Here is a 26,464-nt window from a genome sequence, read left to right on the forward strand (position 1 = left end):
GCTAATGTCATGTTTGGCTGTGCTTATCTTGTTTTCACTAAGTGCAGCAGTGCACAACTGGACAACTGGCCAGGCAGGACTCAGTCAGTCAAAACAGAAACTGGACGCATTCAATTAATACTATTAGGCAAACCCGCTAAACAATGTTGCATGGTGGTTAATAGCAGGACCTTAAGGATGATTAGCAAAACAGGGAATGTCATGTAACTAGTCCTGTGGCTATAGGTGTAAGTGTAGGGCTGAAGTACAGATGGTCCTAGGTTCTGGTACAGGGTGTGCAACTTTTGTTTTACTGTTGTGACATTGCAGTTTATAGCAATGAACTGCAACACAGACAAGTGTTTTCTCAATCTTCTTTTGAAAACAGGTATAAGTGTAGGACTGCCATACACGTGGTCCTGGGTTTGAATACAGGATATTCCACACACCTTTACTATTGTTCCACTTCCCATTATAGTCAGTCTCACTTATAACACTTGGCATAATGGAGCTGATATTAATTATATGTATGAGGGCTGAGACACTAATATTGTGTCAGTTATTTATGTATATATCTGTGTGTTATCACAGTTCTTATCACATGTATGACTGTGGGTATACTGTGTACTATATTCCTGTAGGTATATTTCTGCTATCTGGACTGGCATGGCCTTCACATTTGTCTAATACACATACACAACTGCCTGTACATCCAATAACCTTGAAATTGCAACTGCAATTATGTAATGCCTCACTGCTTGCCACCGTTGTGCTCCCCTTACCATCACTCACACACGATGATCAGAAGTGCGCACTGCTAAGCACTGTGTTTGCGCGATGGTAAATGGAGTGCAACATTTTCAAACAGTGTGCGCACTCTCAGTAAACGCGATGACTGGAACTGGCAGAAAAGCATCATTCTCCATTGCTCTAGATCCACTGCAGACATGGGAGGCATTTGTTGGGAAGGTCAGGGTTTAGATCACAGAGATGGGGTGTCCAGTAGTCCAAGATTTTTATTGTACTCCTAGTTAAGAACCACAGTGTCAGGCATCTGCAGTGGGACTATTCTGGCTCCCAGTATAAGTTGGAAGCTTGGGATAGTTTAGCTCAGGCTGTAACCAGTGCCACCAGTATCCCCTGCACTGGTTAACAATGTAGGCATCACTACAATGATCTCCGGAGGAGGAAGATGGATACCATATACCATTTGATGAGGGAATTTAGGACTGCAGACATCCCACACCTGTGTAAGTATCAACTACAGAGAGTACTTGTAAGACTTAAAACCTGAATATAGGCATGGCTGGTATTCATAATGGTTTTCTGTTCTGCTCTGTTTTATCCACAGCTGCCATGGACTGGGAGGCCAATCTAAGAACCCATGGAGCTAGACTGGTGAAGATGAGGAGAAGCATGTGATATGTATGCAGCAGAGTAGTGTTAATTCTAGCGTTAAAAGTTAAAGACAGATTTTTTTGGTATTTTATATAGAGTTGTATCAAACTGAGCATGCATATGTGAACTGCAAGAGCAATATGCATGCATTATTAGTCTGTAGCACAGAAGAAGAGACAATATTACAATATGAAATTGAGGATGCATATCTCAACTGTAAAAGCAAGTATGCATGTATTAGTTTATAGCACAAACCAAGAGTACAATATTACACTTTACTCAGAGGTTGTGGGTTCAAATACCTCACTTCCCAACTATACAACACTGTAACTTCTGCAGTTTATATTTAAATTAAATTAAAACCTCTGTATCAGTGGGACAAGTGCCCTGCTGTAAATTGTAACATGTATAAATGAAATATGCATCTGTGCAATATATGTACATGTCAAGGAGTACTTGCTACAGTCTGTAGTATAGTGTGCATCTGTTAGGAGCTGGTAGTCTTAAAAGTAAATGTTATCTGTTAGGAGCTGGTAGTCTTAAAAGTAAATGTTATCTGTTAGGAGTTGGTAGTCTTAAAAGTAAATGTTATCTGTTAGGAGTTGGTAGTCTTAAAAATAAAAAATAAGATAATAATTGCATCAATGCATTGTATGTCTCATATGAAGGAACTAATCTTATCTCTTTTTTTTCCTCTCACCCCAACCATTATCTTCTCTTTTTTTATTTTGTTTTTATTTTATTTTTGTTTTGTTTTATTACATCATCAAAATGCATCCATGTCATCCATGTATACTACATCACTAAATGCTCCACAAAAGAGTGGGATTTTACCTGCTCCACAGGATCTGCCTGACCTCCCTTCACTAGCTACAACCACATTGCCCAGCACATCTGGGAGCCCGCCTGGCAGCACTGCCTCTGCTGTCCCTGCACTACCTGCTCTCTCAGACAGTCCTGCCCCAGAGGCTGGCCCAGTGATACCCTCTGGGAGCAGTGGCGGAAGTGGTGATTTTATCACCCATGCTGAATTGCCAGGGATGGTGTGTAGGGTTGTGCACCACACTGTTGGTGCACCCCTATGCTGCTTGGAGAGGCTGCTCTCCCTCATTTTACGTAATACCAGGAGGAGGAGATGCAGAAGTCAGGCACTCCAGCCAGTGGCGGAGTGAGGTGACAGTGATGACTGTCCAGTGGGTGAGAACATGATTCTCACTGTCACCCAGCTTAATGGCCATGGGTTCGGGATGTCTCAACCCTCACCCCAATCATGGTGTCCCCCAACCTTTAGTGTCCATCACCATCCCTGTCTCTTGTCTTATATGTCTTGTCTGTCTGCAATTGCCTCCTCACCTACCCAACTTACCTCACCCATACATTCCTACGTCTCTTCCCCAACATTCCTCTCTCTCTCTCTCTCTCAAAAAAAAATGGGCACCTGTCCCAGAAAAAAAAAGAATTGTCCCCTACATAGCTTTCCATTTCTCACATGTGTCTTCTTGACACAATTGATTCAGTCCAATTGGCTATACAACATTATTGTGCTGTGGTCACCCCTCTCTCTAGAGGTGACAGCCCAAATTCAGTTAATATTTTGCAGATATGTTCACTTTACACTGATAAAAAAATGGATAGCTATGGTTCTTTCCTACCTCACTCCTGCATATTCCGCCCTACTTTCCCTTTGTTCTTCCTGTGCTTGTTCCCCATTTCTCCACTGTCCTATCTTCCACATTTCTTTTCTTTAATGCATTATTGTGTGATGGTGCATATCGCGCAACAGCACACACCAATGGTAATGCAAAATTAGCTAAACATATTCTATACATCTGTATTCGAACCCACCACTATCTGGCCCCAAAAAGGAATATATCACTGCATTAACACGTGCTGCCACAGAGTCAGCTAAGTAGTAGCTGTATCCCAGAGACTCGATGCTAACTGTCAGACTGCAGTTACTTCAGCACAATGCTGCTTAACCCTGCTGCACTATGCCAACACACAGCAACACATCTCATATAAATAATTCATGTCACTGCATTATCACTCTGTAATGAAAAGTATTTTAAAGTATTGGATGCACCTGTATTTAAACCCAGTACCATCTGTGCCAAAAAAAAAGGAATGCATTAGTGCAGTAACACGTGCCGCCATAGAGTCAGTTAAGTAGCAGGTGTATTTCATAGACTCAATAGTAACTGTCAGGTGTTAGCAATGTGGCTTGCGTTTGCACACTGCTTACCTACGTGCAAACATATGTATCTCTCATGCCTATGCACATTGCTAACCATTGTGCAAACCCTCTGCTTGCTGCACTGTAGCAATGTTTATATTATGCTGTATTACTGCTGTTTATTGTCCATTTCCTGTGTATGACATGAAATTACATGTAAACTTTGCAAACTGAGGCACCTATCTAACAATATGTCACATATTTACAATACATCCATCTGTTGCCACCCCCAAGCACTGCAACCCTGAAGTCCCAGTACTTTTTCCATACAGATATTATTGCTCTTTTATCTCTACATGGTGCACAGATGTCCATGAAAGGTAGTTTTAATAGTAGTGACCAGCCCAGCCTGTTCGGGTTCATCTCTACTTCATTGGCCGTCAGATCCTACAGCTTTTGAACACATTTGAATTAATGATTCAGTTCCATCTTGACGTGTATATAAGTCCTTACTGGTGACTGAGAACCTTGCTGCTTTTAGGAGTGCAAGGGAGCCTGTAATTCCAGTTCTGTATGGTTGGTCAGCTGGCCTGCAAATATAGTATAAATATGCTGTGGCATAAGGATCTACATGGGTGCTGTTACTGCTAACGTGCATACAGCACAGTTTCAAAGCTGCATCAGCCAGGTCTGAACTTGCTGATTAAGAAGTCTGTAACTTGTCTGTGTCTTTAGGTTCTTAGACAGGTCACTGAATTGGCAGATTCTGCCTATTTGGATCTGGTTCTATTGTCTCATCTGTATATTTTTTCAGAATCCCTTTCATTCCAGCCATCAACATGTTCTCTGTCCTAAAAGATGCATCATTTGTGTAACACAATCTTTTCAGTGGGCATGATATTCCATATATGACCATTTTCAACCACACACAGCAAGTCTGTGATATCCAGCTAGTAATTTTTCCATAAAAATAACAATGCCATAAATATTAACGCTGCCTCTGTGCAAACAGAGTATCATGTTTCTAAGAAGAGAAACCTTACAAGAATGCATTGATTGTTTTTTTACCTATGTTATAAGAAAGTTAATCTGAAATAGTACTTTCAGCAACAAGATACATTTCCACACAAGAGTGTTTCACTGTGGCATTGATAAGCAACTTTTACAACAATAGAAAACACCTAGACAAAAAGTCATAATAGTGTTCAGATATCACATCTATAACAACATACACCACATTAGACAATAACTTGGAATGCTAAGGATTTCAGCAGTAAAGTGCGCATCAGCCTTTCACTGTCACACAAATCTGAGTGCATCATAGCATGCTTGTCTAACTGGCACTTTTATATCCATGAAAAAGTGCGGGTTATGAACTATTTCCAGAATTAATATTTTCATGCAAAATTAATTTGGTATCTATGAAATAAATGATAAATTCTGTTATACTCCTTTGCTCTTTGACATGTAAAACTGGGCAGCTGAGGCAATTCAAAATGACCTGCAATCAACCCCAAATCATCTAAAACCTTGTGAGGTCATTACTCAAACAGTGACACTCAGAACACTGCACGATGCATTTTTATTTGCAGGGGACCCCTGCACTCCTCGTTAAAGGGGTAAGTCCCCGCACCTCTAAACAATATATATATGTATGTGTGTGTGTGTGTACACACACACACACACACACACACACACACACACACACACACACACTCATATCTTCCAACTCTGATTGCATAAACTTGGTGAACAGGGAGAAAGCGAGGAAAATACAACATCACTTTTGAGTTTGGCAATCATGACAGGATGTTCCGTTTCAACATTCTTGAACATCGATCATCTATATAATGATAAACAGTAGGGCTCCTGATGTCATTTTATGGAAAAAATTGGAAACATTAAATATTTCAAATACACTTAAACTTATGAACAAAGGTAAAAAAAAGATATATATATATATATATATATATATATATATATATATATATATATATATATATATATATATATATATATATATATATATATATGTAAGTGGCACACAGCTACAGTTATCCCACACCACAAGGGGGGATCTACCTTGGATCCTGGGAACTACCGTCCCATCAGTCTGACAAGCCTGATCTGCAAGGCCATGGAACGTATTATCATGGAACTTATAAACAAAGACACTGGCAACCTTCAAACACTGGACCCCACCCAGTCTGGGTTCATGAAGGGCCAATCATGTCTTCTGAACCTGATTGACTTCTTCGAATCACTCTCCAGAGCTGTGGACGAGGGTAAGGTGGTCCACACAGCCTATCTGGATCTCACCAAGTCCTTCAACACCATCCCCCACTCTGGAATCATAGATAAACTTACTAAGCTGGGCATAAATCCCTACATCGTTCGATGGGTTGCCAAGTGGATTACCAACAGAACCCACACTGTAAAAGTAGCCGTCTCCAAATCAAGCTACAGACAAGTGACAAGTGGAGTACCTCAGGGTTCAGTACTGGGACCGCACTTGTTTGGCATCTACTTCTCTGAAGTACAGGGTAACACTAAGGGACTCTGGCTAACAAAGTTCACAGATGACTGCAAACTGGGAGCCATTATTGAATCCCCAAGTTATGTGGATATGCTACAAAAGGGCCTTACAGAAACAGATGCTTTGTGCCAGAGCCATGGGCTCAAGCTCAATGCCAAGAAGTGTATAATTATCCCATTTGGGAAAATCCATGTACCCATGTATTATCACATAGGTGGCAGTACACAAAACACCGAAAGTGTGATAAGAGACTTAGGAACATAGATGGACAGTGGTCTCACCTTTGATAATCACATCGTCACAACAGTCAAGAAATCCTTCTCTGTGGCACACCTCATTACTAAGGGCTTTTCACCCAGAAAAAAGGAGGTCATTGTCCCACTGTACTCATCCCTCATTAGACCCATCATAGAGTGCAACACCCCATTTAGTATGTACCTCACAAGACATCTGCAACAACTGGAAAGGCCACAGAAACACCTCACTAAACGAATCACAGGCCTAAAGCAGATGCTGTATGCTGACCGACTAAAAGAACTTCAGCTATACTCTGTTGCATATCGTCTACTCAGAAGCAACCTCTGCTTAACATACAAGGCCATGTCAAACCCAGAGCTGTTGGACATGCTACACTTAAAGAAATCCCAATCCATCATAGCCACATGCTCCAGGGACCTAAACCTAGTCATCACAATGAACAAAACATACTGGAGGGATATTTTCCTGACCCAGAAACTCCCCATACACTGGAATAGACTGCCCATACATGTCAAGCAGAGTGCCTCCTTGGCCCTCTTCAAAAGGAAACTTGATGACTGGATGGGAGATAGGAAATTTACCCCAGGGATCACGTCCGTTGCCCTGCTAGACAGGGGTCCAGGGAAGTAAATATTGTGGGAAAAAATAGCCAGGGAATTGTTATGGCTAGGTTTGTACAGGCCCTAGGGCCGATAGCCTAGTACCAATCTATGAACCTATAGATATAGGTTCATAGGTTCATACTAGGCTTTCTGCCCTAGGGCATTTATAAGCCTAGCCAGAGTGTGTTTGGCTTTTGCCACCCATTTTAAATTAATTTTGCTATGCCCTTTTTCGAGGTTAGTATACTGTGCCTCTGTCTAACAGTGACACAGAAGTGATACCCGGGGTAAACCTACGATCTCCCATCCACTCATCAAGAATCCTCTTGAAGAGAGTCAATGATGGACTCTGCCTAACCTGGACTGGGATTTTATTCCAGAGTTATGGGAGCCTCTGGGTTATGAATCTGTCCCTCCAGCATGTCCTATTTATTTCAGTGCTGAGGTTCAAGTCTCTCGAGCGCGTAGCTTGATGGGTTTGAATTTTCTGAGGTGCAGCATGTCCATTAATTCCGGGTTGGACATGGCTTTATACGTCAGGCACAGATCGCCTCTGAGCAGGCGGTATGCCACTGAGTAGAGCTGGAGTTTCTTTAACCGGGCAGCATATGGCATCTGTTTGAGCCCTTTGATCCTCTTGGTGAAGTACTTTTGGGGTCTTTCCAGTTGCTGCAGGTGTCTGGTAAGGTGCATCCCAAAAGGGGCATTGTACTCAATTATGGGCCTGATGAGGGATGAGTAAAGAGGCACGATGACCTCCCCTGATCTAGATGTGAATCCCTTCATGATTAGGTGGGCTATATAAAATGTTTTTCTAACCACTTTGGCCACATATCTATATATATATATATATATATATATATATATATATATATATATATATCTGTATTTATATTAGAAATATATCATATCTAGCTGTGGGTAATATAGGGTTTACCCATGGCTGATATGATTTGCTCATGAGAGTGAAGCATGAGTAACCTTAGACAGCCACAGACACATTTGTATTACCCACACCCATGTATGATATACTGCTAAATATATAGTGCTATTATTTAAGAAATGAAATGCCTTATTATGGATAGATAAATAAATAATGCCATTCTGTAGTAGAACTTTGTTACTACTCCATCTCTTTTCACTAATGCAAGGATCTGGGGTTTGCTTACCGATGTACTGCGTGCATGTATTCCCTTATATGTACAGAAACATATACACTACAGCAGTTTAGTGTAGCTGCTACCACTTCATGTTTATTAGCATTTTTTTAGATTTTTAAAATGCTTTGTGCATGTAAACATATTTGTGAAGATACTGACTGCTCTTCAAGTCAATCCAACAACAAATACATCTGCCAGAAAATATGTATGTTCAAATTGTTAGCAGTGCAGTGAAAAGAGGAAAATGCAGCCGTAATTTGTATGCTTCAATGGCCAGCTAAAGTATAGATCACTATATTTTGTGAGTAATGTTATATTTATCATTATCATGGATGAACTGATTGCTTTGTCCAGCTGGTGTTTGCACTTTATGAAAGTAAAACTAACTTTTATTATATAATATGGCTTATTCAGCTTCATCTGCATTTATTCTACAAAAGTAAACAATAATAATATCAATAAACAGCACACCAAATGGAAAGGTACCAGGACTGGATAATTTGTTAAAAGGCGTACATTAAATTAATACTCCACATTTTACAATCAGTAAGAAGTTGAAGTCACATTTTATAATCTGTAAAATATTATATTGTGCTACATACTGACATTACCATTAAGATTTCTGCCTCATAATTCCAGACTTCAGTCTGGTTACTGTCTCTGTCTATAATCTAAATCAGTGATGGTGAACCTTTTGGGCTCGGCATGTCGAAAATTTGGAAAATGCCTGTCTTGACTTTGCTGGCGTGTCACCCCCCGCCCCTGAACAAAACAGAAACAATTCTTTACATATTCATTTATTTATAATAGGGCTTAAAATAGTGCACCAAAAAAATACCCTACTTTTAATAGTAATTTTGAATTGAATGGAAAAAAATATGGAACACATTGCATTTGATTTGATTAATATCAATTAATGACTTTTTTGTTGCTGAGTTTTAATGGATAAGTGCAGGATCACATATTTCTTGTATTTTTGTTCATTCAGTTTCTCTGGAAACTCGGATGCTGGTAAACATTGGTGTGTCACCCAAAATGCTGTGGCGTGTCACCTTTGACACATGTGTCATAGGTTCACCATCACTGATCTAAATGGTTCTTTTTGTACATGTTTTGATCTTTTATGATTTCCCCCATATTCATAAAAACCTGCTGGTTGAGCAATTCTTTTCTATTTACTTTTGTCATTGTGGACAAGGTCGTGGCTGAAAAGGGTTCAGAAAGGATCAGTTCACATATCTGGTCAATAAAAAGAAACTGATGCTGTATCAATGAATGAATCAACTACGTATTTCAACATAGATTAAAGTGCATTAGTAGTATTACAATAAAACAATTCTACTATCGGTAAAATGGTTATAAGCCAATACCTCATTTAAACTCTGACTGTGACATTCTAGTAAAAATAGAATTACTATATCTACTGGACTAGAAAAGGTAGGTTAATCTTACCAGTGTAGGTCTGGGCCAAGTAGACAGTTAAATATCGTATCAGATATATTATAGGTTATACTGTGGGAAACAATGTAAAACCCTAAACATTTACTGAAATATCTGCAATTGATAGCTCTTAATGGTTATAAAGCATTCATTTTGATATCTAGAACATTAATCAAATACTGGAAAATGCAGGATTTTCTTCAGAAACTGGTAACAATTAATTACAAGAAAAGGATCAGAAATATTTTGACAAATGTTAGGTATAAGACAGGCATGTCTAATGCTAGCAACATTATTAGCAATAGCAGTAGAAATTATCAAAAAGGCAATAACAGTGACTGATGAACTAATATGAATAATAGTAGGTAAGACAGATTCAAGGTTTTTATTTCTTGCTGATGATTAACGGTATCAAGTGTTAATAGCACAGTGCCAAATTTCTTCATAATAGTAAAAACTATGCACCTCATGGGCTTCAACATGATCAAAAACATATTTTTAACAAATATAATAATAGGAAAAATAACACTGATGGAGAAACCATAACACTTGTGAAGTTTACACACACACACACACACACACACACACACACACACACACACACACACACACACACACACACACACAAGAAAAATGCAGTCATTTCAGAAAAAAAGGAGCTATAGAATACCTGGTAAAACCATGGGATTATCCTACCATTTTAATTATAGAAAAGATAAATATTTTCAAATGTGTAATGCTGTATAAGTTTTTCTTTTGTGTTATGAATGTTGTTATATTATCAAACTTCAACAAATATCAGTGAATAAGAAATAGTTTTGCTAGAATTTGAAGTGTCAGTGGTGTACCAGGTAGCACACTCACCTATGGTGCAGAAGACATTGGGTTCTATTCCCACATAAGGCAGATGGACTGCTGACACTGCATTGCCATGTAAGGGGGTTGCTGCACTACTGAGTGCAATGCCCTTTGGTTGAGACATTAAACTAAGGTCCCATCTGCTTCAGTTAGGGGTAGGTCAGGTGGATGTAAAAGATCCCATGACATCTACTGTAAAGAGTAAGGGAAATTCCCTGATGCCCTGTCTAAATTTCCCCAGTAGTATAAATACCACCTCACATCTCCCTGAAAAGAGGCCACTAGCCTATGTGGACTAACTTGATCAACAAAGGATAAATAAATAAATATACAATGTTACAGATCTGAAATGGTACAGTAAGTGGTGAATTGCAAAAACTGTAATATTACTACCAATTATGTATATGAAATATAATGCACATGAATCCTGAATCAACAATTATTTGGATATATTTTAGTTCTACATTTTAGAAATGTTCATCAAGAACAGCTCAGCATATATTTACCAATACAATAAACACATTCAGCAGATTTTTATTGGTTTACCATTATTCTGTCTGCATAATTCAGTTCAGGAAGTAAAAAATGATCTAATTAGAGCGGGACTAGATCAAATCATTTAAAAGTCATATATGAATGGTAATTCTAATGATACAGTGCTAGGATTTTTGGTAATCAAGGGTTAATAATCCAACTGTCATATTTTGAACAAAAAAGTAAGAGCATTAATTAGTCAAAATTATTAAAGTTATTAAAGCAAATTCTTCAGTGTAGTCATTTAAGAGTATCTCTCAGGAAAACAGGAAGCTTTTCTTACACGATCTAGTAGAGAACAACTTGAAGTAGCAAAGTGATTCATTTAGCAAACGACTGAACTGAGGGATATATAACTCAGTCCTTGAAGAAAATTATAAGCTTTGTAAGGCACATGGAGTAGTATAAAATCATCTAAAACATTCTAGACACAGACCAAAAAAATCACAGAGCCACTCTTATTCCATAGAGATGATAATGGGAATAGTTAACTAACTGTTAAATGTTAGTAACACTGATAGCTGGTTTAATTTGTTATTAGTGTTACTCTATGGCTAACAAATTTTGTGAGCAAATGAGAAATATATTGAAAAATATACTGGGGTACAAATTGTAATAAATACTGTAAACATGCTTCTTGGGATAAAGACAATTTTAATGAAATAAGAATGCAGAGAACTAATATTAATGACATCAGCGACCAAATGAATTGTTTGTATCACATCAGAGTCAATGCTATTGATACGAGTTCCGAGTACAGGAACGTTAGCGCCTTCTTCTGCAGGACTGCTTCGTTGAATGAATATCATGCACTATATGCTATCATACCATTTGAAAAGGTTGTCACACAGAGATGGCAGAAGGAAACTGCAGTAGAATGAGTGGAAATATAATGTCAGGGAATTTATGGTTAAGTGTCATCAGTTCCAGATCTCAAACTGTATTTTGGCTGTGACAAAAAAGAAGTATGCTTGTTACACATAAACCTCTGTATTACCAGTGAACCTAGAATGTCTGCAAGTACTTTATATAGTCTAAACAGTATGCCTGTCATGCATCAGTGGTACCAGGGCATTTTGATATTACAAACTTCTTTAATTTAAATATTGCATGCATTTTAAGCCCTCTGTTGTACTACAGTATAACAAATTATGTACTCAGGATGGTAACACATAGCACTCCTCTGTAGATTGAGCGTGGACTAGCTACTGGTGTGCAGCCATTCATGGTAGATAAATAAATAAATAGACAAATAAATAAGAGCACTTGCAGCTCCATAGGTGCTGAGACATCAACATACATAGGCGAGTAGCCCTCTCCTTCCAGTGTAGTCAGGGAATGGTCTACAATTAATTTTTGAAGCAGTGCTTTATTTCTTCAGTACATTCTGTACACCATTAGAGATATGAGCACTCATTCCTAGCCTAGATATCAACCATGTAATTACTGCAGGCACAGTACCATATCATGAGCAACAACACATCCCAGAATACAGTACATTATTATAGAAAAGGAGATTAACTATATGCACTGAAAAACTTTATTTTAATAAACAGAATCACCACAACCATTCCGATTTGCAGCATTGCTGATATATTAGTAATATCAAAGTGGGGAATGTGTTGACTGAGACATGAGATTTTGTGTTATAAAACATACCTGCAATCAACACAAATGGTTAGATTTCACTTTACTGTCAAAATAAAACCTTGGTGTTACAGAATTCTAGTTGTTTCTATTGCTCTATAGCATGCTATCTTGAAGTTAGAAAGCTTTCTTGCCATACAAATCACATGGAATTTGTCATTTTTAACTTATAAGACATAACTGCCTAAACTGAGATTTTCTAATAAAGTAAAAAAGGCTGGTGGTAACCCTGCCCTGTCTTTACTTCTTCTCACCTTGCCTGCCTCTCCATTTTCTTCCCCTGCCACCACTTTACTTGAATTGCATGTGTTTATACAAGTCTTCTTCCAGCATTCATCATTCCATCTGCATTTTCCAAAATTTTGTTAAAAATAACTCAACCCCAACTTGCTTCACCTTACTAATCCCTTTGCTGTTCATGTTCTGACAGTAATAACCCTGCTCTACATGTATAACATTTCTCATTCCCTTAGAGATTCTTTTCCACCCTCTTACTCATTATAAATACAGATAATCTTTGATTACCATTTAAAATCCTGCTCAGTCCATCAAAGTAACTCTGTTGGTATCTTCTCCTTCATTTAATTTATTCTGGTTTTGCATTTCTCCCAGGTCCTGAACTGAATCTCCATGCAATAATGACAGACAGAAACTGGACAGTTCCACCCCTTCTGTCCCACCTGTCCTTCACGCCTTTCTTGTTTGTTCCCTCTGTTTCCTAACATAATTGTCACACCTCCTTTTGCAATATTCAACCCCATTGCCTCCACTAACCACAAGCACATGCTTGACTATGGGCATTGTTAATGGATTCTTCACTATTTTGCTTGCCTTTAGTCTCACATATATACTGATTTTTCATCTTTTCCTCTAGCCAGAAGAACCTTCGGCCTTTTCTTTCATTATCTTATAATTCTTTGCCATTGTGTCCTCCTGGGTACTCACACCACGAGTCCTTATTCTGCCTTGTTTTTCTCCATTTGCCACGTCTTCTTGTTTCAGTTGCCATGGCTTCTTGTTTCAGTTGCCATGGCTTCTTGTTTCAGTTGCCATGGCTTCTTGTTTCAGTTGCCATGGCTTCTCGTTCCCATTTCTTTCATCATAGTCTCGCCATCACCATGTGCTCCATACTGCATCAGAATACTGACTGATCTAAAAAATGTTCCCATTTCTCCATCATAACTTTCACTGTCCTCAATACCTCCTACGTCATAAATATACAGTCATCCCTACACAGTCTAAACTATGCCCTTTCTTTCCCACTTTTTCACTAACTTTTTTCTCCCCTCCCCTACTAAGGATATTGAATGACTACTAACATAGTTAATGACAAAAGTGAATGTATAGGAAATGGACAATACAAAAAGTATGAACAAATGAATAACTTATCTCAAATTGTAAGTGCAAATTTAAAAAAAGAACAGACCTTTTGTTCTACTCGGTATAAAGGGCTTTGTCTCTCACAACTGCTAGAAAATTGTAGAGCATCTCAAAATTATGATAAATTTTCTCTCCACCCCAGTAACTATAAACAAAACTAAAACTTATCACAAGACACCCTGTTAGTCAGCTAAGTGTAATTAATTTTTCCATAACATATATAACTGCTGGAATAAAAAAAAACAGAAGATACTGTTTTGGACATGAGTCTGGATAAAGAAGCTAAATGTGCAAATAAAAATACTGCAATCAGTGGTCAGTCACTGGGTGCCTACATTGCTATGTGATGTTCTGTAAGTACATTGTGGCATTTGTTTTCAAAGAGGTTTAGATTTTGTCTTGATATTGAATTGAACTCCTGAACAAGTATTATGTGGCAGAATAAAACATTAGCCATTTATACTCTTCTAAGGTATGCAGTAGCCAATAGAACAGGGATCACTAGTTGTGAGCTAATAACATACAGGTTATTGCATACCACATTATTTTCACCTTATTGTATTAACTAATAATGCATAGCAAAATGCTAATGACCATTCTACAAATTCTTTAGAGCCAGTGCATTAACTATTGAAGCCACAGGGCTGGTGCCAGTTGTACACCATAATGTTACGTCATGCAGTGACCTCCTGTGGTCCTAGCTGCTACATCACTTTTCTGTGTAGAAATGATATTGCCCTGTTTGCCATCTAGGACTTATACTGGCACAGGAAGGGGCCCATGGTAGCTATCTGTGATTTCCACTAGCACAGGAAAGGGCCAATGGTAGTTATCTGTGATTTGCACTGGAACAAGAACAGACCCATGTTTGCTATATGTGATTTGCCCTGGCACAGAAATGTGCCCATGCTTGCTGTCTATGATTTATACTTGCACAGTATGGGCCCTGTGTTTGCATTCTGTGATTTGCACTGGCACAGGAATTGGCCCATGCTTGCTATCTATGATTTATACTGGCATAGAAGGGGCTTTGTGTTTGCTGTCTGTGATTTGCACTGGCACAGAAAGGGGCCCATGCTTGCTACCTATGATTTATACTAGCACAGAAGGGATCCTGTGTTTGCCATCTGTGATTTGCACTGGCACTAAGAGGAGCCTGTGTTACTAGAGGTGATTTTTGTGCTTGGTCCTCCCATGTTCCTTTGCACTCTACCCAGCTTGCCAGCTACTTATGACTCTGCTTATGCATGCATGCTGCATTTGTGAAGCATGCATAGATCATGTTGCCCTGGTGAAATGCTAATTATATTTAAATGAGATACAGGTGGAGTTTGTTCATGAATTACTTGGTTATACCATATTAAGATAGCACATATCTGACTGAGTCAATGTAGTAGTGAAAGCATTTTATCATAACTAGTGAGAAATATAGGGAATGGGATACAGGGGATAGTGGGCATTTATTTATTACTGTGGAGGGCTCAAGGTGAATAACCCTAAACAATGAATATATTTTTCTTGTAGTAGTGAGGTTGGTGGGAGGGGTTGAACTGTGTATGAGTACTTATTTTTATTGAAGAAAGAATATAATAGGTATATACTATGCAGTATGTACTGCATATTCTCTGCTAGTCAAAGGGTGCATTGTCGTGCCTTCTGATTGGAAAAAATGGTGAGGAATGCATAACAGAAGTTTCGGATATACCCTCAGGGACTCAGCATTACTTATTTATACTGGTTGCCATTTGCCCTGTGTGATCAGGTCCATGACAGATGCTCTACCTCAACATGCTTAGTACCACTTAACTTGTTATGAATGTCTTCCAGCCTCTGCGAATTAGAAGTATGTGCTTGTAGACTGACAGATACGATTCAGAACTGCAATGACCCTGACAGCAAACTCTTATCACAGTGCAGCTATGACCTGTGCTACTTGTATGCAACATATAAGACTAGTAATGACATTTCGAGTTGTTATGCACTGAGGCAATGCAACGTGACTTTCATGGTTTTACCCTGAAAATGTGTTTGAAGGTTGCATGAGAATGATGCAATGTTTGGAAAATATCTACAGACCATAATAGGGCAGGGATCAGAAAATGTGCCTTAAACAGATTAAATGATGCAAGTTATGACTCTGCTGGTATATGTTTAGGTCTGTATGACAGAACCTTGAACATTCACAACAGTAGAAGTATGCATTCATATTGTCAAAGTTCTACATAACAAATTAACAAAAAGATGGCAGGTATACCTTCTTTCAAATAATCTATGTACAGAAAATAAATTCAAGCACCTAATGTGAGGTCCAAGGTATTCTTGAGTAAAACTGAATCCATGTATAATCATAAACTCATATTAACCTAAGTAGCTGTTTCAGTAGTCATAAGTAATAGTAAAAGTAGGACAACAGGTACATTAGATGACTCACACGCCAATGCTTTTTCAAGAATGCATTCATTTCTAAATATGGAAGTAATACAGTTTGCTCAAATGCTATACAGAAAGATAAATCAGCATCTCTATAGCTCTGACAAAACTGTAGCCCTGACTAATATAAAACTGATAGCACTGGCATTCCCACAGCCAAGTAATGTATGTATGTTCAACAACCATTCATTCATTCTCCAGTTGGTTTATCCATTTCAGGGTCCTGAGGGAGCTGGAGCCTATCCTACTAGTCAGTGGTTGGAAGTCAGAGAAAGCAATCCTGGACTGGAGGGCAGTCTGTCACAGGGCACATGCACTTACATATGAAATGCATATCCTACAGAAAATTTGAAGGATCACCAGATCAGATATAGAATGAATTTAGGAAACGATAGGAAACGAGTGTGCATCAAAAAGCCACACCGACACAGGGAAGACATGTAAACGCCACACCAAAATCATTCAAGCAGAGAGCCAAACTGGTAAATCAAGTACTGTAATCCAGAAACGATAGCAGCTGAGAAAATGTACTACTCCATATGTAACATACCTGCACAAAATGAAGCATTCTTAGAATATTCCATCAGCTTTGTAGCACTACCTGAGTTCAAAGATGAATGCATTCCTGGGATGTGGTGTAATTACTAGTGAACATGTGAAACAAGTGCTGATCACCAACATTATAACCCCTTGCCACCAACACTAACATAAACACAGACATATTACTTGATATACTCTGCACTATTACTTACATTACAGATAACTGAAAGTTGTTGCTTTTTGGTGCTTCCAACTCTACCCTATCAGCTACACTAGAGATAACTGAAGATTATTGTTTTTTATGCTTTGCGTCTGCTATGTATCAATAAACTGCGTCACTTCATTGTAAAAAGAACCATGCTAATGTCATAAAGGCAGACATTCTGTTAGGCTTGAGTACCTACATAGAATGATTTAAGACTGCAGGCAATATCAACTAAAATAGCAATATACTTAGTCAAAGACTTAATAACCATCATTCCTCACAACAGTGTACTATGAAAAAAGTGAAAGTGGTGCAACAGCTTGCACACTCACCTTTGGTGCAGAAAGGTGCAGGTTCTATACCTACACTAGGCGTATCAGTTGTTGACATGGAAGCATTATCTGCCTGAGTTGGTGGTAGCTTAGGCACCTATCAAAAAGAGTAGAGAAACTTCCCTGATGCCCTGACGAAGTTTCCTCTAGCAGTATAAATACCATGTGGGGTCTCCCCTGAAAAGAGAACACTAGCCTAGTAGGACTAACCCAGATAACAAGAAAGAAGGAAACAAACACAAAACTACACACACACATCACCTTTTGATCATTCATATACAGAGAACTGGGGACTTGTTATTAAGTCACCCTTCTACTTCTTCCAGCTTTTCCCGGTTAGGGGTCGCCACAGCAAAACTCTGGTCCGCTAATGATTGGCAGTAGATTTTTACAGTGCCGAGGTGCCAGCCCAATGCCCAACCTTCAACAAAGGAACGCCCAATCATGCATGTCTTTCAAATGCCACTCGACCACGGGGAGGACATGCAGACTCCACACAGAAGGTGCTCCAGCGGAGAATCGAATGGGAGAACCTATTGCTGTGAGGCGACAACGCTACCGCTGCACCACCGCGGCATCCATCTAAATCCTCCAGAATGATCACTCCCTAGTAAACTCTTTGTGTACATAAACTGGGCTCTAACCAAATGCTAAAGTTTGTAGCATCATCAGAGTTTGCAGACTACCCTTCCCCAAAACATATTGTACAGACAAAGCACTGCAACAAAACAAAAATGTAGTTATGGACTTGGGTACTTGGGTTGATAGCTCCCTCTCTTTTTACCATCATGTAACAATGATTATCAGGAAATCCTTTTATTTAGCCCAGTTAATTGCCAAAGGAATATCATCAAGGTCTGTAGAGGTAATCACTCCTTTTAGTATGTGTATCACTAACTATATCAAGTAAGGAAGATCCCAATGGTTCCTAATCAAAAACATCAAAAGCCTTACGTAATTGGGCTACTAAGAGATCCCTGAAGCTCTATAACTTTATTCAATGTCATACAGGCATTCAAGGGGAGATCTCTGTCTTCCTTAATGTGTCATTAGAGGCCAAATTGTCCTGGACCTTAAAGTTCTTTGCAAGTTCAATATCTCCACCAGTACTAGTACCAGGGACTTAAATATTCACCAACACATAAATAAAACATGGGAGAAGGACAGGTTTATAACCCAGCTCCTGCAGAACCTCTAAATAAACTTCCTGTACATGTCATGCACTGCAACTCACTATCTTGTTTTAAAAATAAAGGCTAGATGACTGGATGGGTATCCATAAATGTACTCCTGGATTGACTAGTATGGCCTTCTGCAAGAAAGGAGGTGCAGCCTGGGGGGCTTTCTATATCCTACTCTGAGGTCATAAAGTTTCCTGACACTTTCCATAAACCTGCGAAAAAGGTTCCTCACTTTCCCAGGTCTCAGCTGAACATCTGAATACCATTTAAAATACAGACTCACATTTAAATGCGTGCCGTACTGAGTTAGAAAGGTTGTGAAACACTTCTCAAACTTTCTGTGCAAGACGAAAATAAAACAGAAACTTGATTTGAATAAGTAACTGGGTTAGAGGACAAATGTATTTTGATAAAGAAAACATCTCAAACTTTGAATGAATGAATGAATGAATGAATGAATGAATGAATGAGCAGTTAATATCCCACAGGCTGTGGGCAGTATGAAGAGTAAACATTAACATTAACCCTTCCTTCCCTCCTATAATTAGCATTTCATCATGCATCAGGAATCCACTGAATAAAGACATAATCGACTTAGAAATAGCAGCTTTATCTTAAGGTACCCCTTGAGTACATAAAGAATGAGTGAAGTCTGACTGGTAAACTTCTGCAGTGGACATAAGTAATCATCCAACATCTTTTTACACACACACACACACACACACACACACATATATATATATATATATATATATATATATATATATATATATATATATATATATATATACCACATAATTATCCTGATTTTTTTTAGTTGTTAGATGATGTGCTAACTATTTTAAGTTTCAAAGAAAGCTACCAGGCATATCAGTGCAGTTATTGTAAATTTAATAATATGCTCATAGAGCTGCTTTATGCTTTGGACGATGTCCTTTTAATAACAGTGTTGTAATCTTTCTAATGAATTCCACCTGACAAGATGTGTCTCACTAACTGTGTGACATCACGTGAGCAAGTTAAACATGTTTTTATTAAGTTTGTACGTTGTTGATTTACTGTTTGTTAAGTATCTTGATGTAACACAATATTGCTGTCCCAAGATAAGAAACATCTAATAGGCTGTTGGACTAAGAAGGCTGTTACCGTTTTTAATTTTAGATGCTAGGTAAAATATAAGATTATCTGCAGATGTTTAGTGTATGCACATGAAGAAACAACAAAATAGCATCACCTAGCATATAACAGCTGGCTGACAAGGGAGCAGTCTGATATCTGATGATAAAAATTATCACAATCCAAAGAGTTATAGCAACATCTGAGTTATACAAGCATCTAGTGACGGAACATAGCTTTCAACTTCTTTCCTGAAGAATTAGGGACAAACTCAAAAAGAATGAAATACAAATGTCCCAAATTAGGGTCAGTTAAAGGGTCTGAGAAGCATGACGGACAAAAAAGGACCACTTATAGAATGGACGAATAACTAGATTGAAAATATTTTCAGTAAAACTCTAGTAGCACCCATGATGTACCTAGAAGTGTCTAATAAAAGAGCAAGTTCACAAGATAATAAAATAAAATGTAGTCATGACAACTGGCTATGTTTTTGGGTTTTTTGGCATCATGGTTGCTGTAAGTACTCTTCTTCCAAAAATGTTCTGGGATTGAACATGAAATACAGGTTACCAAACAGAGTGCCTTGAGAGTATTCTAGAAATAAGCAATTCAACATGCATGAGGCCCCTAAGTTTTGAATTATGTTTGCAAGCAGTAGGTCAGGAATTAAAGTAATGTATGCTGTGTTAATATTAACCACCCCATCGATTTCTATGTGTTTAAACTCATGTATGCTGTGTTAATATTAACTACCCCATCGATTTCTATGTGTTTAAACTCATGTATGCTGTGTTAATATTAACTACCCCATCGATTTCTATGTGTTTAAACTCATGTATGCTGTGTTCATATTAACTACCCCATCTATTTCTATGTGTTTAAACTCATGTATGCTGTGTTCATATTAACTACCCCATCGATTTCTATGTGTTTAAACTCATATATGCTGTGTTCATATTAACTACCACATCTATTTCTATGTGTTTAAACTCATGTATGCTGTGTTCATATTAACTACCCCATCGATTTCTATGTGTTTAAACTCATGTATGCTGTGTTCATATTAACTACCACATCTATTTCTATGTGTTTAAACTCATGTATGCTGTGTTCATATTAGCTATCCCATCTATTTCTGTGTGTTTGAGCTGCTTTAGTCAATTTTCAGTCAGAACTACATTTCATAGTCCGAAATATGCTGAATTCCTGGTAAACACATAATCAATGTGTTGATCTAGAAACAATGTAAACTACAGTCATCCGAACATTGCAATTTTTGCAATAAGATCCATTTGTAATATTATCACTCACCAGGCACAATATTTCAGAGGCATCATCTATCAGTATCTGTTTTCTGATTCCTCACCAAGGAGATAGAGAATATTATCTTTAATCCATTGTAAAACAACTTCATTCAACACTATTTCTTAATGTACAGTGTATTTTCAGCTGAGATCATAAAACAGCTGTGGCTGGTTTGGCAGTATCTTCGGCTATTTAGATGGCTAGGAACTGCAGACATTAAATCAACATCAGTGTAAGGAACATTCCAGGCCTCCCTGGTGCTAGGTTGTTGTCATCAGTGGTTATAGCTATGAAACAGGATGCAGATGAGCTGTACAGCTTTAAGCATGAGATCACTCTAGGTTCCTGTCACACATATATAGAGGCCTGCCTGCCCTGAGACATGCTGTACTACTGTGAACATCTACACTCTATAACACGATCACTAGTCTGACTCTTTACAGAATGTGAAGTATCCAGGACATCTTAAGGACTAACAATATTACTTCAGTATTATGTTTGCCATACAAGGTTTGAATGCAGAGCTAGTATTTATTTATTTATTTGCATTTGTTTACCAGGGTAGTTCACTGGGCTGATATGAGCCCATTTTCAGTGGAGGCCCGGGGAGAAAAGCTCCACAAATAACATGAACATATGGATGTATACATAAAAATGAGTACATTACAGGAGTATGTAATTAAAGGTAACACATTTAAACAATCAGTTGAATAACTGTTGAGGTAACAAATAGACAAAAGAGAAGAGCAGTAAAGATAAATAGATTGACATGTCATGGATGTTTCTGGCAGTAATGTAACAATAATTTCACATGGTATTGATACGTATAGTACATATTAAACATTACTATTTGTATTAGACAGTGGCATTTAGGTTTCAAGAGGTTGAGGCAAGGTACAGGGTAGAGTAAACATTTGCAAGGTAAAAAATTGATCTGTTAAATGGTTCTAATAACACTTTAATGATATGTGTTGCACTAGACAATAATTCCAGCCTCAGCAATACCTGTTATTGTCTACCTCTGTAAGGGAAATCGTGTGAGTTTAAGAAAAGATCTTGCAGGGTTCATTTGTGTTAATGTTAAGTAGGAATTTACTGACACTTACCCAGCTTCAAGATATGCAGTATAAGCTATAAACATTGTATTCATGGTGCACTATATACATTTGCGTTTATACAGTTATGCATTTGTTCATCAGGACATTTTACTGCTGTAAAGACCCTTTTCGGCCATGACATGGGTCAAAAGAGAAAGAAAAATATTAAAAAAAATATTGACAAACAAATGTCAGCATACCTCCGCCCATGTCCTGAGTTTTGTTTTGGACCTCACAAGTCTTAAAACAGTGTTTTTTTTTGCACCCCAACAGACATCCCCTACTAATTATTTATTTGAATTCCAAGATCGCACAGTTCCCAGGGAAAGGGCATATTCCCCATCCTTAATGATTGTGTGATTTTGCACAACTGTCAACCAAAGTGTGTTGATAGAACAGAAGTCGATTTAAACTTCAGTCAACTATTTCCATGTAAGATATGTATATATACAGAGAGAGAGAGAGACAGATATATACACATGATTATGTTACATTTCATTGACAAGATGTGTCATAGAATTCCATAGAACAACAGACAAAAACAGCATATAAATCAGAAAAACAAGTCCCTGCATCCCTCACACTCTTGTGGCTCTATGTATGTATATATATATATATATATATATATATATATATGTGTGTGTGTGTGTGTGTGTGTGTGTGTGTGTGTGTGTGTGTGTGTGTGTGTGTGTGTACACACACACACACACACACACACACACACACACACACACACACACACACACACATACATACACACACACACGCACATATATATATATATATATATATATATATATATATATATATATATTTATTTATTTTTTTTTTTTTTATAACACATACACGTACACTGAGACTGCACAATGAGGATCAGAAGACTTTTCCTTACCCCCATTGTTTAACAGTTTTGTACTAAAACATTACATTTAAATTGCTGAAGTGGTCATTGAAAAGGAGCTCAATCAACAGGGCTGATGAGTCCCATTTTGACAAAGGAAATACATAATCAACTGGGGAAACTATGCATACCATACTTCCTAAAACTAGCTGCCTGTTCCATTGCGTACCCCATATCTATTATGATAAATCGCTCACTGTCTGAATTTACTGTTCCATCTATCTGGAAAAAATTCTATACTATCATCATTCATAAAGGAGGAACATCTGCAGAAATTTCCACTTTTAGGCATATAGATATTCTATATCCACTCTCAAAAATCATGGAAAAAAGTGTCCATGCACAATTATTACACTACCTGTTACTAGAGAACCTTTTAACACCTTTTAACACCTACTCAGCATGGTTTTCGACCGAACCATAGTATTTCTACTCATTGCTTTTACCAATTCAGTTGCGCAATCCAGACACTTATCCAAGGCATTTGATACTGTGTCTCATCATTTGCTCATTTCTAAACTAAGAGAACTTAATATGTCCCCATCCACTATCTCTTGGTTCAGCAGCTACCTGTCCCCTCCTCTGCCAGTCACCACAGGTGTGCCCCTAGGCTCCATCTTAGGACCTCTTCTATTCAACATTTTTACTAACAACCTTTATAAATCCTGCCCCAACTCAACTCTCAGCCAATATGTGGACGATTCTACAGTCATCACCTCCTCTGACTATTTCTCAGACCTGCTTTCCAAAACCCAGCAAACTTTCACAAATATTGAGACCTGGATAACCAATAACCAGCTAATACTCAATGCCAAAAAAAACAAACTACTTCTATTTATGCCTAAATCACACTCTCAAAACACCTCAGCCTTCACTATCACCTCATTAGACAACACCACCATCAATGTTGGATCTCATACCAAACTACTAGGGATCATAACTGATGATAAACTAAAGTTCGACCTTCATATACATTACTATATCAAAAATACTAACCAAAAGCTTGGATTACTATACCATGACAAAATATATCTCACACCAGAGGCAAGATGGTTACTCTCTCTCTCTTGCTTATCTCCTACCTTGTCTCTTCTATGGCTCCCAAATCCTCACTAACCTATAGGCAACACTACTGAATAAGATGGAAAATACATATTATAAAATAGCTAGATTTGCCGCCAACACTCAGCCTAAATCCCGTCACTGTTTGTCTTTGAAAACACTGAACTGGCTTGAGTTTCCCAATCAACGTCTATTCTATCAACTTAATATTATCCACTCCATCCTCTACAAACCGTCATTCTGTCCTAACATTTCCAATATCTTAAATTACTACCTCCCAACCAGAAAACTTAGAAGCACCAACTAAAACCTCCTTGACAACTATAAACCTAAAAAATCAATTGGTGAAACCCTCTACAACTATCTTCCCTCTATCCACTGGACTAAGGTACCTTTAACAATCAGATCTATTACACAGTGCCTCCCATTTAAAATCGCCCTAAAAGTCCACTTTACAAATACCCGGACTTGCTCCTGTACACAACCACCATGAACTTAATCACCTGACCCTCTTTGCATACATCCCCTTTTCAACTTGTATGTAATTCTCGCTACAAAACTCTAACTCCTAATACCTTTTTTCACTCAATTTCTCCACTACTCATATTTACCTCCCTCCCTTCTTTTCCCACTTAGCTTACTCCCCTTTCTCACATTTCACTTGATTCTAACTACTACTGCTTTCCTCTCTCATTTATAAATTAAAAAAATCTCTAATTTTCCCTTTTTTATCCATCGCCATACTTTTTCAATCACCTGCTCTCTTTATCAACTTCCTCTCTGCTTCTGATTACTGATGTACATGCTTTTGCCTGTAAGAACTAAGATTTGATATACAGTACATCTATATTCTTTTTTTTTAAAGTCTGAGTTAATTGTCATTACTTCCCCTCTATATGGTGAAGTCCTTATGTATTGGAGATATATGAAAAACTTTAACATTTGGTTTTATTGCCTTTTTGTAAATAGCAGCTTTAAACTCTCATGTTACAATTGTGAATCCAGGCATTATAATGCATGTTTGTATTACCTTATGCATACCGTATTGTTTGTAAACATTTTTATGGTGTATGTAATACTTTGTGGAGTTATCTCCCCGGGCCTCTGCTGAAAAAGGTAGCAAGCTCAGTCAGACATTCCCGGTCAACAAATGTCAAATAAATAAATATATATTTTATATATATATATATATATATATATATATATATATATATATATATATATATATATATAGGTCTACCTGATAACACCGACATGCTAAAACACCAACAACGAAATCACCGACACCACAAAACCGAAAGTTCAAAAACACAAAACTTCACATGCCCGACAAACCACAATCCCGACAATCAACAAACAAAACAAATCCCCTGTCCCCTGAGTGAAGACAGGGACACTTTAATGTTCCCAGTTGATTTGTTCAACATAAATATGAATTTGCCTTGAGCCATAAGCTTTAATAAGTAATAACTACTGAGTTTGCATATCGGTTGCCCAGGCCCACGTGGCACTTAGGGAAATCATCAATAATCCTTACTAATTTTCTTTTGCCATGGTATTGCCATTACTTTATAGAATTTGTGCAGTATGAGAAGATATCTGTTTTAGTGTAATGTAATGTATCCTCTTATGTTCAGTTATTCTCTCCTTACCTTCAATACCTTATTTGCTTCAGGTAATTTGTAGAATATGTTATAACACCAGACAAGTTCTTGCTTCCATGCATTTTTTTCAGTTGTTTATACTAAAGTACCTGTGACAAAATGCATATGATTGACTTGACTCTGCATTGTATAAACTATAACAAGAAAACTGTAGGCTGGCTTAGATTTATTTAGTGGTGCTGTGATAGTGAACACAAGTTCCTTCTACGTTGATTTCAACACAGCTTTTATGTTTCTGGGTATTCTCTGCTCTGTAATATCAGTAGGTATGATTTCAACACTTTGAATATTGATGTGTTTGTTTTCTTGTGGTGCAATTTGTGTATTTGCTATATGTATCTTTAATGTGAAACGTCAGGTTTTATCTTGTCTTGCATAGCATTGTGACATGCTTTCATTCATGACTGTTTTTTTTTCTGCAAATGTATTTCCAGAAGTTAACCTTTTACTCAAAGATGCAAGAAGCCCCTGAACTTGTTGGCCCTAACAGCAGTGGCATTAGTAACAGCAGCACCAGCAGTAATAGCAGCTCCTTCTCCAGTCCAGTAGCTGCAAGCATCAAAGAGGAAGACTGCGGTGGGGAAAAGGAAAGGCCCCCTGAAGCTGAATACATCAATTCTCGATGTGTGCTTTTTACCTACTTCCAAGGGGACATAAGCTCTG

At 37.9% G+C, this 26,464-nt stretch overlaps 1 protein-coding gene across 2 annotated transcripts in view; it reads left to right on the forward strand.

Annotated features, from left to right (window-relative positions):
- VGLL2 (vestigial like family member 2) overlaps positions 1 to 26,464 on the forward strand; it is a 151,654-nt gene that overhangs the window by 12,153 nt on the left and 113,037 nt on the right. For both annotated transcript variants that reach the window (XM_044074235.1, XM_044074243.1), the window contains exon 2: positions 26,236 to 26,464. This exon is cut by the window's right edge and continues 102 nt beyond it. In XM_044074235.1, coding sequence (XP_043930170.1) covers positions 26,236 to 26,464 — 229 coding nt within the window. The remainder of the gene's footprint in view (positions 1 to 26,235) is intronic.

The sequence above is a fragment of the Protopterus annectens genome, chromosome 1.part1 (assembly GCF_019279795.1).
Source record: "Protopterus annectens isolate FY-2018-M chromosome 1.part1, PAN1.0, whole genome shotgun sequence".
In the NCBI taxonomy this organism is placed as follows: domain Eukaryota; kingdom Metazoa; phylum Chordata; order Ceratodontiformes; family Protopteridae; genus Protopterus; species Protopterus annectens.